This window comes from Boleophthalmus pectinirostris, unplaced genomic scaffold (assembly GCF_026225935.1).
Source record: "Boleophthalmus pectinirostris isolate CB_2022bp ecotype Guang Dong unplaced genomic scaffold, ASM2622593v1 HiC_scaffold_4, whole genome shotgun sequence".
NCBI classification, from domain to species: Eukaryota; Metazoa; Chordata; class Actinopteri; order Gobiiformes; family Gobiidae; genus Boleophthalmus; species Boleophthalmus pectinirostris.
Window position 1 is genome coordinate 33805375 of NW_026571353.1, and position 17294 is coordinate 33822668.

At 38.7% G+C, this 17294-nt stretch overlaps 1 protein-coding gene across 2 annotated transcripts in view; it reads right to left on the reverse strand.

Annotated features, from left to right (window-relative positions):
• The window catches only part of frmd3 (FERM domain containing 3), a 161348-nt gene that overhangs the window by 55963 nt on the left and 88091 nt on the right, over positions 1–17294 (reverse strand). For both annotated transcript variants that reach the window (XM_055161663.1, XM_055161664.1), the window contains exons 6-9: positions 15581–15695; positions 13494–13590; positions 6584–6672; positions 608–671 (exon numbers count right to left, since the gene is read on the reverse strand). In XM_055161663.1, coding sequence (XP_055017638.1) covers positions 608–671; positions 6584–6672; positions 13494–13590; positions 15581–15695 — 365 coding nt within the window. The remainder of the gene's footprint in view (positions 1–607; positions 672–6583; positions 6673–13493; positions 13591–15580; positions 15696–17294) is intronic.

The following is a 17294-nucleotide window of genomic DNA, read 5'->3' on the forward strand; positions in this document are numbered from 1 at the left end:
TTCTTATGAAGCTTCTTCTTATGAAGATAACATCTTAATAATACCTAAGTTTAAGTCTAAGTCTATGACAGGTGACCAGTGAGCTGAAAAAAGACAAATCTGACTGCACGATCATGTGGAGGACGTGGTGACCAAACTAATACTGTAAAAAGAAATAATAATATACTGTGTAAAAAAATACAGGGAAGTGTTACGGAGTTATTACTGTAAAGTATTAAATACAAGCAGCGAAGGGCCATCAGTGCCACATGAACATACAGAAGCTATTGATGGATACGGTTATTTCCTCAAAGCATTTTTAGTTTTTGTGATGTTTTCAGATAAAAGGTAAAATGTCTTAATATCCTGGATCAAAAACCCAAGTTAAAAACACATGTATGGTGATGTGGATGTGTGTAATAAATCAATCATTACTTTGATTGATTAAAACATGACATTGACCCTCTTTAATCAGAATGAGTGCGGGACAGGTCACACGTCACTGCTTTATCTGTGAGCGCAGCACGTTGGACGTAGTTTGACGTATGACGCGAGCTGTGGTCCTCAAAATGGCTCCACGGATCAGCATGAGCAGTTATGACGCCTAAAGGCCCGTCCTGTCTCTTACCTCTTTCTGGATCCCGATGACGTAGAAGGTCTTCCCCTCAAACTTGAGCTTGCTGACGTCGGCCCTGAGGAGAGCAGAGTCTATGTTCAGACCGGGATATATTTAGATTCAACTGACGACAAAGAATGGATCATCCTAATGGGAATTTCTATGAAGAATGTCAAGAGAAGTGACAGATGAAGTGTTGGCTGGAGCCATTTTCTATAACAGGTAGTTTAAATTTGGGGTGGGTGGTATGATATAGAATTTGATATAAAATAGAATCTACAAATGGAATAACTGTGGACTTGTATCATTAAAGAAAACATTGTGCTTGTATAGTTATGCTCTATGACACCTGTGGATCATTACGTTATATTTTGGACATTTTAAATTGCAATATTGATCTGAAATGACGTGAAATGAAAAACTGCGGTGCCCAGTGGGAGCTGACATCACCGTAAACGTCATCACAACAAAGTACATTAGATTAGAGATAAAAAATATTGTGTAGAAAAACTATTCCGAGAAGTACAACCCGAGTCTGGAAATGTTGTAAATCAGGATTAGAATCATTAAAAAGGTTTTATTGCCATTGTCACTAAATTCACATGCACACAATCTGATTATTATCTGATTTCTGGCACTTTAAAATGGTTTGAATACCACAATAGCCAACCTGGCACCACCTAGTATTTCATTTCTCTCCAGTGACTAGATCAGGAATCAGAATACACTAGATCTGGGATGTCAAACATACGGCCCGGGGGCCAGATCTGGCCTTCCAAGACCTTCAATCTGGCCCTCGGCTGATTTTCTACTAAAATATTTTAATTATATTTTCTATTAAAATCTTGTTAATTTTCTGTGGTGTTTATCACAGCAGCGTCTCCAGCGTCTCTGTACGTGGCCCCTCCCACCAGAGCAGCACAAATGAAGACTTGTCTCTTTCCAAACGCTCTTAAAGGACGATCGTTTTGACTGTTGACCATGACATCCTCATCAGAAAATATCAAAAATGAGAAAAGTGGAGCTGAGTTTTTCTTAAAATTTCAGGTTCATAATATTATAATATTTTGTAAAAGAAAGAGTTCATCAGTTAAAAAAGATTTCTGTAATAGATTTGCATTTCTTTGCACAAATATTTGAACTTATTGCTATTTTTGGGGTATATATGAGCCATGAGTTTTCTGATCCGGCCCCTCTGGGATCAAAATAGGTTGGATACGGCCCCCGGACCAAAATAAGTTTGACACCCCTGCACTAGATGGTTTGCAAAAACCCCGGAAGTACGAGTTCAGGCACCAGCCAATCAGCAAAGAGCCATATATTCTGTACTGGCAACAATTCCAGAGATTGAAGATTTAAAGCCGAAACAAAGAGAATGTTTAGTGAATTTTATCAAGGGGAAAGACGTTATTGTCCTTCTTCCTACGGGATTTGGGAAAAGCTTAATATACCAGTTAGCCCCGTTAGTGGTGCATTAAATACATCATGACCAAATAGCAGCGATTGGTGAAATAAAAACAGTACGCACCTACCGTCGAGAGAACGAATTCTAACGCTGTGATGAATCAGGCTTATGCCACCAGGGATCATGATTAGAAAAAAATCAGATGATTTTGCTCTCATTTTAATCCTCTTTCAGCTCCAAAAATCTGATAATAATACAATTTTGAGTGTGTGCGTAATCACAGCTGTTTGAACAAAATTCACAAACTAAGAAAGAATTTGTTTTGGTGTCACAGTGCAAGTGTGGCTTATTAAATTAAATTAATTAAATTTGTACTGTCAACTGTCACCGCGATTAACAATGTAAACCTAAATAAGATATTTTTTGAGTGGTGAAAAGTCCGCAAAATGTCATATAAACATTAGTGCATTGTTTTGGGTTGCTTTGTCACGATCTGCATGTAGGTTGAAATATTAAGACATGTTTTGTATCATTTCTAGTCTTTTTGTAATTATTTTATTGACTATTTTGTTCCAATATTGCTGGCTCAATTGAATGTTGAAAAGAAAAAGAAATTGGCTACGTTTAATGTCCAAATAGGCGACTTATGGATTCCTTTGGACTGTTTTTCATTGTTTAAAACTTGAGTAATACTAATTGTTCAGAGAGACACGATCACAACAATAAAATATCCTCATTAATCTTCAATAATAGAAATCCACCTTTATTTTGTGATTTATGAATAACGTCTATTGACTTGGGTCGTGAAGGTTTGTGATTTTTAAAATATGAGTCCCCAGAAAAAAGTCTGGGAAACACTGCACTTCTGACAGTCTTTTCCTCTGAAATATCTGCAGCATCTCAACATCTGTCCAGTCCCACAACATCATCTTTTGTCAAGATTTCAAGCTCACCATGAGTGAACTGACGAGAGAAAAAAAATCACGTGGATTGGAAACATAACGCTCCAGTGCTTTGTATAGAGAAGCTGTGAACAGCATCTGCACAAAAGCCTTTCCTGTCGCCATCGATACAGACAAAATCCAGTCCTGCCAACAAAGACACACTGAGGACCCTGAAGAGTGACACTCACAGTGGAGTAAGAAAACTTTCAGAAATATTCATGTGCATAAGATAAAAATCTGTGCATATTTGTCTGTAGTTGAGCATAAAATAAATATTTGTAAACTCTCAAACGAATCCAGTCGTACGTAAAATGTGTTGTGTGTGTTTTATCCATCAGAATACGGATTGAAAAGTTACGACGTCAACAATTACAATCATGAAATGAAAATTTATGATGATTTAGGTCCTGTTTTAGCCCTGTTTTAGTCCTGGTTCAGTTCTGGTTTAGACCTGGTTTAGTCCTGATACAGTCCTGGAATCAGTCCTGTTTTAGAACTGGTTTAGTCCCGGTTTAGTCCTCCTGGTTCAGTCCTGGTTCAGTTCTGGTTTAGACCTGGTTTAGTCCTGGTACAGTCCTGGAATCAGTCCTGGTTTAGGGTCCTGTTTTAGCCCTGGTTCAGTCCTGGGATCAGTCCTGGTTTAGTCCTGGCTTAGTTCTGGTTCAGTCCTGGTTTAGTACTCATGGTTTAGTCCAGTTTTAGTCCTGGTTCAGTCCTGGTTTAGTCTGCCTAGTTCAGTCCTGGGATCAGTCCTGGTTTAGTCCTGGTTTAGTCCTGGTTCAGTCCTGGTTTAGTCCTGGTTCTGTCTTGGTTTAGTACTCATGGTTTAGTTCAGTTTTAGTCCTGGTTCAGTCCTGGTTTAGTCTGCCTGGTTCAGTCCTGGGATCAGTCCTGATTTAGTCCTGGTTTAGTCCTGGTTTAGTCCGTATGTGGCGCAATCGTAATCGTACATTTTAATTTCGTGATTGTAATTCTTGATGTTGTAACTTTTGTATTCTGATGGATAAAACACAACACATTTTATGCACGACTGGACTCGTTTGAGAGTTTACCAATATTTATTTAATGCTCAACTACAGACAAATATGCTCAGATTTCTATCATATGCACACGAATATTTCTGAAAAGCTTTCTTACTCCGTACCTGATCACTGTGGTGTGACTCGTGACGTTCGGGAAACATACTTATGTAACTGCTTTATCAATGGACTAAAAACAGACATTTCTTCAGCTGTGGAAAAAAAACTCGCCTTGGTTGGAAAGCCGCTCGTCTAACTGAACTGAAAAGACACGGCACACATGCTTATGAACAGCTACTGAGAAAAGTAATGAGGCAAGAGGGAATGCAGAAGGAACTACATATGGCGGCTGTAACTATGCACCAGAAGAGCCAGAGACATGAAGATAAAAAACACCAACTGGATTCAGAAATTCACAAACAACTACAGACTCATGAGCCAACACATACGCAGAAGAAATGTGGGAGAAGAGCCGATCGAAAGAACAGACAAAGATTTTCCAAAGAACTATGCTTTATCTGTTGTCAACTTGGACACGTCACATTGTCGTCGTCCCTGTTTTCTTCTGCACGTTTTCCTTCCTCAAACTTTGTCCTATATTTTGAACTTGAAATTGACAAAAAGGGACATGCCTGATCTCAATGACACCAATAGAAAAAATGTAGCCCTATCTGTCTACTACAACATATAAAAAATCTGGAGGGTTTTTATTTTTTATTTTCTCACAAATTTACCTAGAAGCTGACTTACCCCCATCTTAAGACATGCCAAATATCCATTCAGTGTATACGGCTGACAATCAAAGAAACACTACAGGACCTTTGTTTTGTCCCCGTCTCTCTGACACAGATGCATGTCGACGAACTCAGTGAACAGGCAAACCCCCCTGATTTGGTTACAGTTCATCAAGGACACGTGAGTGATGAAGATAAACATGAAGGCCCCTCTTGTTGTTAGACCTCAGAACTTCGTATGCTGCAGCTATGGTAACCTCCCATGGACTGGTCTGGTGGAGGAGGTCTCAGAAGAATTCGGTGACTGTAAGATAATGTTCATGCACCCTCACGGACCAGCCAAGACCTTCTACCTTCTTTTTCTTCTTGCTGGATGCCTGATTCAGACATACACTGTGTTCCTTTCTTGAAATCATCTTCACGTTTTCCTTCCTCAGACTTGCCCAGACGGTCAGAGGAGGAAATGCTGTTCCTATCCATGCTGTTTAGTTGCTCACTGCGCCAGATGTGCACAGCTGCTGACGCGAGCATGAATGACATTAAATTAGACTGATATAAACCCCCACGAGTAACTGATGAGCAGAAGCACATTACTGGCAAAAACGCTCACAAAATCCATTGATTCTATAATTATATTTGGTCAAAGTATATATCAAAAGCCAAGCCTGATTCATCAGCCGGTTTCACTTCGTGTAAATCATCTGACATTGCAGCATTAGGATTCAGCGAGTACTTTTTTTAATTTAACCAATCGCTGTTATTTGGTCGTGACGTCTGTAATGCACCGGAACGCTCAGTGGTGTCCAAGTAATTACCTGCACAACAGTAAACAAAGCAGAGTGAACTTGCAAATTAAAGGTGCAATAAAAAATGCAAAGGTTGGATTTGACAAAAGAAGTCCAAAGGAGGATAGCGTATGCAGTCTGCTGTCACAACTCGGGTTGGTTCAGCTCTTCACTGATTGGCCGGTGCGCGGTCTACAACTTCCAGGGTTCTTGCAAACCGTCTAGTGCAGGGGTGTCCAAACTTTTTTCATCAAGGGCCACATATGTAAACACAGACGAAGCAGAGGGCCGATCGAGGGCCGTAGACTGGTGCTCAGTACAGGGAATAATTGAAATGTGTGCATGTTTAACTCATTAAAATGAGCCATCAGACTTTATTCATCCTTAAAACCACACACTAAATATTAAATATCGGCTTTATCAAGGTAGATTTTCAAAAACCTTGCAGTAAAAAAATATTTTTTAATTGATGCAAAGTAATTTGGGCAAATTCACCTGGAAATATGAGGGCCAAGAAAAATGTGTCTGAGGGCCACATTTGGCCCCCGGGCCATAGGTTGGACATGCCTGGTCTAGTGTATTCTGATTCCTGACCTAGTCGCTGGAGAGAAATGAATTTGAGAGGAGGCACTAGGTGGTGGCAGACTGGCTATCAAAAACCTACAGTATACAGTGCCTACAGGATATTTTACTTAATAACATATTTAATCATATTTAAAACCATATATGTGCCTTTCCAGGTGAACCAAACTGCAGCTCTGCCCTGATATTAACTGATCTGTGTTTCACCAAATCTCTGCACACCAAAGTACAACATAACCAAGGAGAAACACATCATATATCAGCAATATACTAACACTTTCTGATTGAAATAGTCCCTTGTTTCTGTTAAACATTATAAATTACATGACTCCATGTTACACCGTCATCCCGTGGTATTTTTTGTCACAGTTATCTGAAGAAATTTCATACTGTCCCATCCCGAGGTGCAACAGAACATAATAATAGTAAATATAAACTGTAATAAACTAGACGGTTTTAAAGGCTATACAATCTAATCTATATGCTATAATAAAAATTCAAGTCTGTTTATTCCCATACCATTTGAGCAGGTGGATCCTTTTGTTTCCCTGGAAGACCACAAACCCAGTGGCCGTGAATCCCAGAAACGCCGTGGACCCTGTAAAATCCTGCGGAAACATAAGAACAAGTGTAGTTATTATTATTAATGTAAGTGTAAAGAAGACATTAGTTCTGAAGACTTGTGTTATTTTCATGTTGCAGCTCCAAAACCTCAAATCAGAAGGCTCATGGGATTCACCAGTTTGACTCTATATCACTTAAATGACAGGCAAACAAAGTCTACAAATGATTTATAACATTTAACTGTTTCTGGAAAATGTATTTGTAGCACTGAAAAACAAGAATGGGCTTGCATCTCCATAAACCCGACTTATTTAGCCTGAACGAGGGCCTCCACCTGCTTTTTCCATGGAAATGTAGTTCCCTTGGCTGTGATATTCCACTGTATGGTATAAAACATATCTCCATGGGGAAAGTTTTAAGTTTATATTTCTATGTAATCGTGCAGATGACGTGTCACCTCAAGAAAATTACATCCTGTACCTCGATGGGTCAATTATTGCACCTCATAAATGTTTAAAATAGATTCATCTTGATTAGAGTGACCAGATTTTCAAAAACTGGGACATCCTCAGTCTGTGGTGGTTGGTAATAATAAAATTGTGAATCTAATGCATAATTAATGAAGATTGTTCTGCATTCGACCCATTCCTGATTAACATTTGAGACAGTATAGTCACATTTTCATTGTGTTTTAGTCATGTTTAAGCATCCTTTTCTCTAGTTTACCTAAACAAATCACAATGTATGTCCTCTTTTTACCGTTGGCAGGGATCAAATTGGTCAAAAATAAGGACACTTGGGACATTTCTTGTATAAAACTGTGGAACAAATCAGTGGTTTTGGACAAATCTGCTGGGACAGGGGACACAGGGCTCAAAACTGGGACTGTCCAGGGTCAATAGGGGCCAGAGGCGGCGCTACCTTTAGGCAAAAGAAGGCGGCTGCTTAGGGCCCCCAAACCTGGAGGGGCCCCCAACCAGTTGCCCTCAGTGCCACTAATGGTCGAAGCCTCAGAGCAATTTGATTTTCTCTAAATATGACTTTAAATGAGAGTAGTTTAGTTTTAACAATAATCATAAGAAAAGTAATAACAATCATATGTAATGAATGTAAACAAAAATGTAACTGGACTGGCAAAAAAATTAAACTACTTGCAGCTCTGGTTTTCTAGTACACAAACTAACTAATAAGAACAGTTTCCAAACCCCCATAATTCAAATAAATGGAGATGTGCATGTCTCAAGAACAATGAGGAAAAACAGACAATTAATGTATAAAAAAAAAATATATATATATCAAAAACAAAACAAAAAACAGTGCATTATGAGGGCCTCAAACTCAAGTTCACCTAGGGCCCCCAAACTGCTAACTCCCCCCTGATAGGGACGTCTGGTCACCCTACTCATGGTGGGATTTTATGTTTAATACTAATACTTTGCAACTGATGTCATGAACATTCCCTGGGGGTGTGGTGCTAATAGAGGCACTGCTGTGTCTGAAGATCTGTTACTCAAGTTAAACTTTAATCTGGGCTTTGTTTTAACGCAATCTAACCAGAAAGAACAGAGTTAGCTGGAACTATTCTCAAATAACATTACAGTCACAAACTGGCATCAGCCAACTGTTTTCCATCCATCACAATCATAAAATATTTTGGGATTTTTTTCTTTAGTTTTCAGACAACCTTAAAACCTACCTTATTTTCCGGGCTATTAGACGCACTCTTAACCCTCTCCAGGCAGGTGTTGCAGATTTGCAACAGCTAAATTCCAAGTACCTACTTACTCCACATCCATATTATATGAGCTTTTTTTACTCAGGAGCCTTTTCTCCCATCCATGCTGATAAACGTGGGCGATGCAGACTGAGAAGAATGGCTACACGCAAACGGCCTGCCAGAAGTGCAAAATACTTTTTTTGTTTACAAAGGTCAGAATTGTATATTACTACCCCATATTATAATTTTCCCCAAATATCAGATTTTTCCTGATACTAAAAATTAATTTGAGCCTGAGAGGGTTAAGCCTCCAACCCCATGAAAAAACGACTGCGCGCCCCACAATCCAGAGCGCCCCATACATGAATCCACTCAGTACGACTTCAGTAAACTACAAAGCCGCACCACCCGCAGAACACGCAAACACACACGGACCAGACAGCAACCGCACAGCGAAATACACCCACAGACACACTCATCACTCCACGCCGACGAGGAACGGAACGGAGGAACGAACCGAAAAAGCGAGTGCAATGTGCCACTTCTAGACACAACTGACCAACTGAGTCACTGCGAACACGCCGACAATCCAGCGATCCCAGACAGCACCTCCCTACACACCACAACTGACCAAAGCCCAGAGTCACCGTGAACGCCACAAACAAAGTCCCACTGACCCATCCAACTGTTGTGTTTCGTTTAAAGTCCAGTGCGGTTTATATGTGAAAAAAGCTTGAAAATAGACCATTTAATGACAGTGCGTCTTATAATCCAGAGCGCCTAATAGCCCGGAAAATATGTTTTTTTCAGAGCATGAGTTTGTTTTCATACCTGACAGTCAGATATGAAAACAAACTCATGCTCTGAAAAAAAGAACCCAATAACATAAAATATCGGAAGACAAAATGAACCCCATTTGAACCTTAAAACTTTTTTCGATTGTGTTTGCTAATGTGTGCATCGTGTCACCGTGATGAACTGCTGAACATTCCACCCTAGATACATGTAGAACACCCCATGCTTGATGTCGCTGCAAAGTATCAATTAGTCCAGTTCGAGCATGTAAACTATGTTGGCCGCCCTTTTCTTTCCTCGTGTTAATCCACTTTGTAAGTTTTGATTTGATTATGAGGTGTTCCTGAATGACCCTGAAAGGACAGAACTAAAGAAAACATTTAACCATATTATAAATTCAAATCTATAATTGACTGACTTACATAACGGTGGGTATTTGCAAATTCCACCAGGTAATTATTAAAAGTCCCATATTACGTTGTTTTCGAATGTATGTTATAATATTGTTTCCTCATCTTTAAAAAAAAATAAACAGACCTGGAGTTGTGTGTTGTTTCATTCACACGTTTAATCCACAAATCCTGTAGATTTAGGTTGAGTTCTTCTCTTAAACTGAAAACAATCCGTGTTTCATTCGTTCAGTCATTTTTCAAAATAAAACCAAAAATAAGAAAACGAAAAAAAAAAAACGAAAAAAAACCTTTTATTTATTATTTGTCTCCAAAACCAAATGAAAAAAATGATAACGATTAGTTTTTTCAGTTTTCGATTTTGTGTTTAAATTAATAATGGAAAAAACAGATAACGACCGTTTCCCGTTTCTGAAACTTAAACTGAGGACTAAAACAAGACTAAACTAAACCAGGTCTTAACCAGGTTTAAACCAGATCTAAACCAGGTCTTAACCAGGTTTAAACCAGGTCTAAACCAGGATTAAAACCAGATCTAAACCAGGTCTAAACCAGGTTTAAACCAGGATTAAAACCAGGTCTAAACCAGGACTAAACCAGATCTAAACCAGGTCTAAACAGGACTAACTCAAGACTAAACCAGGACTGTTGGGGAGGGCCCGGAGGTGTGCAGGTGGTGAGTAGACTGTCAGGTGATCAAGACTGAGACCAAGACCAGACCGGGACTGAGACCAGGACCAGACCGGGCCCAGACTAGGACTGAGACCAGTTTAGTCCTGTTTTAGTCCTGGGATCAGTCCTGGTTTAGTCCGCATTCGGCGCAAAAGTCCGGCATTGCAGTTTAAGTCACGGAAACGGGGAGTTGTTCTCCGCTTTTTTCCCTTCCTCAGTCAAACACAAGATTAAAAACTGCAAAAATCAATCATTATCTGTGTTTTTATTTTGGTTTTGGAGACAAATAATGAAGAAAATTGTTGTCTTTTTGTTTTATTTTTGGTTTTATTTTGAAAAATGAATGAATGAAAGATACACAGATTCACCTTGATGACCGTGATGTCATATGGTACTGAGGGGTGTGCAAAAATATCAAAATATCAATATATCGTATTGTTTAATATGATAATATAGTATTGATATTATGGTGATGTATCGATATGTTGCCAAGAGTAATCTTGAGTTTATTTTACAAAATTATTTCATTACAGAGCTACAGTTTTGTTGCTTTTTTACAGGAAGGAAACTCATTTTTGCGACACATTTGACATTTTCACTGTTTTAATGATTAAAATGTTTGTGTTTCAAATTAACTTTGCACAAGAAGTGGTTTAACAAAGACTTTTAGTATCACAGCCATGATTTAGTCTTTATTTTTTATTGAACCGCATCGAATAAATTTGAAATATATCGTATGAAATCGAAAGTGCACTGTATCGAGATATGTATTAAACTCCACACACACCTTCACTAGAATTATCTGGATAATTTCAGCCCTGGAACTGCCTATTTCTACTAAACTAAAGGTAAAAGAAAACTTGAAAACTACCACTTCATGACATCACAAGAGCATTTGTGAGCTTTGGAGATGCAGACAGACTAATAATAAAGAATCACTCAAACATGTGTGAACGAAACAAAACAAAACAAAACAGAACACAACTCCAGGTCTGTTTTTATGAAGGTAACAACATTCTGACATGGCCGAAAGTTCACAAGAGTTAATTTTGTGTAATAAAGGACCGTAAAGTTTGACAGATTGAAAGAACAGATGACATTTTAAGTGCCTGACCTCTCTCGTGTTTCCTCTCACATTAACACGACGGCAGCTGTGGTAATTTAAGACGATTATTGAAAACTACCTCAGTCTTTAATAGAGTATTCACATGACGTAACGCACGAGAATCCCCAGAGTTTAACTTTGAGCTGGAGGTCAGAATTCTCAGGTGGAAGTTGCTGCGTAATTGTCAGATTGCAGATTTGTTGACCTGGTTTATGGTTCTTTTCTCTGTAATTACCGGGCCTGTTGACATGGAACAAAAACTGACACAAAGTTCATTGAAAAAAGTATAAGTAACATAAGATTCGGAAAGTGGTGCAATTATTCAACCCCAAATATGTATTGGTGTCAGCTGAAAGAACTTCAACAAAATAAATATGATTCAACAATCCGTGTATCATTGGTTCATTTGTTTTTCAAAATAAAACCACAAATGAGAAAATGAAAAAAACAACAATTTTCTTCATTATTTGTCTCCAAAACCAAAATGAAAAAAACGGATAACAGGACTAAACCGTTTTCAGTCCTGGTCTCAGTCATGGTCTCAGTCCTGGTCTCAGTCCTGGTCCTGGTCTGGTCGCAGTCTGGTCCCGGTCTGGTCCCGGCCTCAGTCCTGGTCTCAGTCCCAGTCTCAATCCCGCTCTCAGTCTCGGTCTTGTTACCGGTCTCAGTCCTGGTCTCAGTCCCATTCTCTGTCCCGTTTTCAGTCCCAGTCTGGTCCCAGTCTCAGTCCTGGTCTCAGTTCTGGTCTGGTCCCAGCCTCAGTCCTGGTCTGAGCCCCAGTCTGGTCCTGGTCTCAGTCCTGGTCTCAGTCCCCGCCTGGTCCTGGCCTCAATCTTGGTCTCACTTCTGGTCTGGTCCCAGCCTCAGTCCTTGTCTCAGTCCCGGTCTCAGTCCTGGTCTGGTTACAGTCTGGTCCCGGACCTGGTTTAGTCCTGGTTCAGTCCTGGTTTAGTCCGGGATCGCAGTTTAAGTCACGAAAACAGGAAACGGTCGTTATTCGTTTTTTTTTGCATTATTCCTTTAGACACAAAATCAAAAACTGAAATAATGAATCATTATCTTTTTTTTTCATTTTGGTTTTGGAGACAAATAATGAAGAAAATAGCTGTTCTTTCATTTTCGTATTTTTTTGGTTTTATATTGAAAAACTAATGAAAGAATGACACGGGTTTTCAACATTTGTGGATTTAATGACATTTGTTTCAAAAACAGTGAATCTCCCACAGAGTTGCATTATGGGAAATTATGTCTGTACCTGATTTCTCCCATGTGTTTGAGCAAAATTCTTCTAGTACATGTATATTGTATAAGCAGCTCTTGGGGTCAAAGTAAGTTCACTGTCTGCTGTCTGCGGCTCATCATGTTTTATTGTCAAGAATACATGGTTCCCACTCTTTTTCACTGACAAGATTTCAAAACTTTTCCATGACTTTTTCATGACCTAAAGTGAATTTTCCATGACTTTACGGCACCTACATGTGTAAAAGTTTGCATATTTTCAGGGTCAATATGAAACGTTAACTCTTTCCACTCACTTTATGGTTTGGTATTATAGTTTTTTAACATTCAAAATATTGTCAGTGCATTTATTGTCGTCTCTTTTAAACAAAAAGTGCAAAAGTTCTGAAATAATCATAACAGTCTCATGAGAACTTGGGTCGCCCTGTCACGATCTGCATGTAGGTCCAAATAAGCGACTTATGGATCCTTTTATTGCTGGTTCCGTTATTGTTTTTCAATGTTTAAAACTTGAGTAAAACTAATTGTTCAGAGACACAATTACTCAGTCAACAATAAAATATCCTCGTTAATGTTCAATAACAGTCACAAATTTATTTAGTGATTTACCAATAATGTCTCTTGACGAAGATTTGTGACTTTTAAAATATGGGTCCTCAGAAAACAAGTTTGGGAAACACTGACTTAACAGAACGATGCAGTTGTGTGAAAGAGACACTAAAATTCCATGACTTTTCCAAAACTTTCATTGAATTTACAAAATTCCATGACATTTCCAGGCATGGAAAATGACATTTTCAATTCCCATGACTTTTCAGGATTTTCATGACCGTGGGAACCCTGGGAATAACTACTTCCATTTTCATACCTTCAAAGTGACTTCATTTTCCTCTTGTGTGATCTGTAGCTTCCTGTGTCAGTCGTTACCTTGCAGGGGTGAGGGTCCACGCCGTACGTCTCCAGGCTCTGGGCTCTTTGCACCATGTTCAGTTCTGCGAGTGCGGCACACTGCCCCCTGCAGACAAACATGGGGATTATCTGATGATAGTTTTGAACACATTTAGTAACATAGTCATTTCTTCAGAGGTGAAACTAATTTCAATGTGACGATGGAGATTTAGATATGATTTAAGATATTTCTCTCTCAGTTTAACATATATAATATGAAACCCACTTGTCAAAATCCTGCCCTGGAGAGTTTATTTTGATGAGTGTAATTTCTCTAGTGCTCTTTACATTTAATTCTATGAGTTGTGTTTGGTTTCGTTTCTCATCATCAGTCTAAGAGCTGCTTCATGTCACTACAAACACTCACACTTTTAAACCTAAGAGCATACATTACACACTGAAATACACCGTGAATTTGTTGTTATATGCACATGTCCTAGTCCGGGTGCTCCAAACAGGAAGTGACCATGGTTGCACTTCTGACCCTGGCTCCAAATGACTTACTTTGGAGTATTGTCTCTCTCTGTAACTGCTGCTGTGAGCCTCGTCATTTTGGTCTTAAAATGTTCATACTCGCTCTACCTGATCCTGATGCTTTTATTTCGCTATTTTGTCCGCAGATAAATTTCTATTCCTAATAAGGAGCTCCAAATTCACCCCTTTAACTGCTAGCATCATGAGCTTCATTTGACTGGAGCCGAATGCGACGGGTCACGTCACACTCCCTTAGTTCACTTCTTTATTCCGTCTATGGGCAATATGTCACTTTTCTGACATCAGATTCACGTGGAACTTTCTGAACTATGACCAGTGTCGGGGAGTAACAGATTACATGTACTGGAGTTATGTAATCAGAGTATTTTCTTGTTTTCACATTTTGGGCTAAACCAGGACTAAACCTGGACTAAAGCAGGACTAAAGCAGGACTAAAGCAGGACTAAACCAGGTCTAAACCAGGACTAAACCAGGTCTAAACCAGGACTAAACCAGGTAAACCAGGACTAAACCAGGACTAAACCAGGACTAAACCAGGTAAACCAGGACTAAACCAGGTAAACCAGGACTAAACTAAACCAGGACTAAACCAGGACTAAACCAGGACTAAACCAGGTCTAAACCAGGACTAAACCAGGACTAAACCAGGGGTAAACCAGGATTAAACCAGGAAAACCAGGACTAAACCAGGAAAACCAGGAATGGACTAAACCAGGACTAAATTTTAAACCAGGAACAGGATGTGGTTGCTACATTCATGTAGTTTTAAAATACACGACAATATCAAATAATCCAAAGTATTCAGATTACGTTACTCACTTTAAGTAATTTATTGGATTACGTTACAAACTACATTTTGGGGAATGTAATCTGTAATCTGTAGGGGATTACATTTTAAAAGTCACCCTCCCAACACTGATTATGACACATTTATCAGTGTGAAATGGCTCGCACTGAAAATCATCAGAAAAAGTGGAACATTGTGACAAATATATTGCATTTTTCTTCTTCTTTTTTTCTTCTTCTTTTTCTTTTCAATTGTGTTTGGAGAAAGAGAACCTGTTTATGCAATACATTTTCACAGTTTTGATGAGTAAAATGGGTGTTTTTCACATTAGCTTCGTACAAACTTGTGGTTTAATAAAAACTTTAAGTATCACAGCCATGATTTAGGCTTTGTTTTGTATCGAATCATTTTGAAATATATTGTATTGAAACGAAAACTGCGCTGTATCGAAAAACTTATCGTATCGTGGCCTATGTTTCCAGGTATCAGCAACTTTTTAAAGATACCCAGCCCTATTCATGGTCTTTACCTGGGTTCCTTCTTGTGTCCGTGTTTTATACCTGTTATCTTGCGTCTTTCTTTACCTGAGTCCGTCTTGTGTCTTGGGTCTTTATCTGAGTTCTGTCTTGTGTCTTTTGTCTTTATCTGAGTTCTGTCTTGTGTCTTTTGTTCTGTCTTGTGTCTTTTGTCTTTATCTGAGTTCTGTCTTGTGTCTTGGGTCTTTATCTGAGTTCTGTCTTGTGTCTTTATCTGAGTTCTGTCTTGTGTCTTTTGGATGTCTGTCTTTTGTGATGATTCTTGTGTCTTTTGTTCCAGCTTCAGAGACTGTTTGGGGAAAAGTCTGAAGTCTCTGATGTAATCTGAAGGATGTTCCTCTGGGTCATAGTCGCCCAGCTCCGCTACAGAGGACGACAAGGACTTTTCATTATTACACAAAGAGGACGAATACAATTAAAGCATACAAGGTCTTTGAAAGAGAGAGAGAAAAAAAACACATGAGATATAATCCTTCATACAAGGCTGACACAAAATCTTAGAACCCATGATTTCAAATGATTATTCAAGTTAAAGGTCTTATATTACACAAAATAGAGTTGTGTTTTGTTTCATTCACACATGTTTGAGTAATCCTGAAATATTAGTCTGTCTACTTCTACAAAGCTCAGAATGCTTTGTTCCACCTTGTGATGTCATGAAGTGGTAGTTTTCAAGTTTTTTAGTGAAGGTGTATGGAGTTAAAATCACAGTGGAGCACTTCCTGTACCACCTCATGACATCACAGTGGTGAGAGAAGGATTCACCCTAAATCTGCAGGTTTGTGTGTTAAACATGTGTGAAAAAATAAAAGGAGCTTTTACGTGGCCATTTTCATTTTAAAGTTCTTCAGACGGTGCAGTCGACACAGATAAAGTCATTTGTAACACTGCAACACTGAATTATCTTATCACCAGAGTTTCACGAGTCTGAAATATCAACTAAACACAAAACACTCTGCTGATGCAAATCATTCAGTGAAACAAGTGGAGCGAGGCTTTGGTCAACCACGTGAGATGTGACGTGTCAGAGCCACATGCACATAAACGCAGCTCTTGGTGTGTGTAGGGCACCGAGAGTTTTCGGGGCACCGAGAGTTTTTGGGGCACCACCGTGTGGTCCATCGCTCTTCATCACAACCCCCCACCTCCCTGTCGGTGTCACTTTTCTTCCGTGAGAAGCCGGTGCCAGCGACTGCATTCTTAATAATAATAATAATCTTGTATGCCTTAGCAACTGGCTTTGTTCACAAAAGTTTTTTTTTTAAAGTTCTAGGAACTGACAAACTGCACTAAAGTGTTTTCTGGTTGTGTGTTCTGTTTTCTGTGACTGTTTTTCACTGAGATTCTCATTTTTATATCAAACAGGAAACATTAAAGCTCTGGCAGTGGAAATACATTTCAGTTTTGTTTTTGGTTTAATTAGATTTTTTCAGTTGAGTTTTACACTGAATACTTTATTTTACTGCTGCTGAGCACATGCACTTTACTTTTGAATTCAATTCATTAAGTCAAATTCAAGGAATCAACAAACTGCATCGAAATTGTTTCTTTTTTTGAGTGAGATTCTCCAAAAGAAGAAGTATAAACATAAACAGACCAGTGCTCTGCTCCTGTATAAAGAAATGCTGTTTGCACAATGTTTACATTTCCAATAAAAGTGCTCCATGCTACTTTTAAATTCATTAAAGGTTTCTGTGTATAACATGTGATTAATCATGATTAATCACAGGAACTCATGCAATTAATATTTTTTATTTTTGCCCAGCCCTAAAATAGATATAATAATGTGTATGTGTATAGAAATGTGTCTGTATAATATGTAGATATCACACAGTTGACTTATTTTGATTTATACAATGTCAGTTCTTTGGTAAAACAAATTTTGCCCAAATACGTCTGAAAAATTGGATCTAGGCCCTTTAATACAAAACAGTGAAAACAATATAAATTCTATTCCAGGTC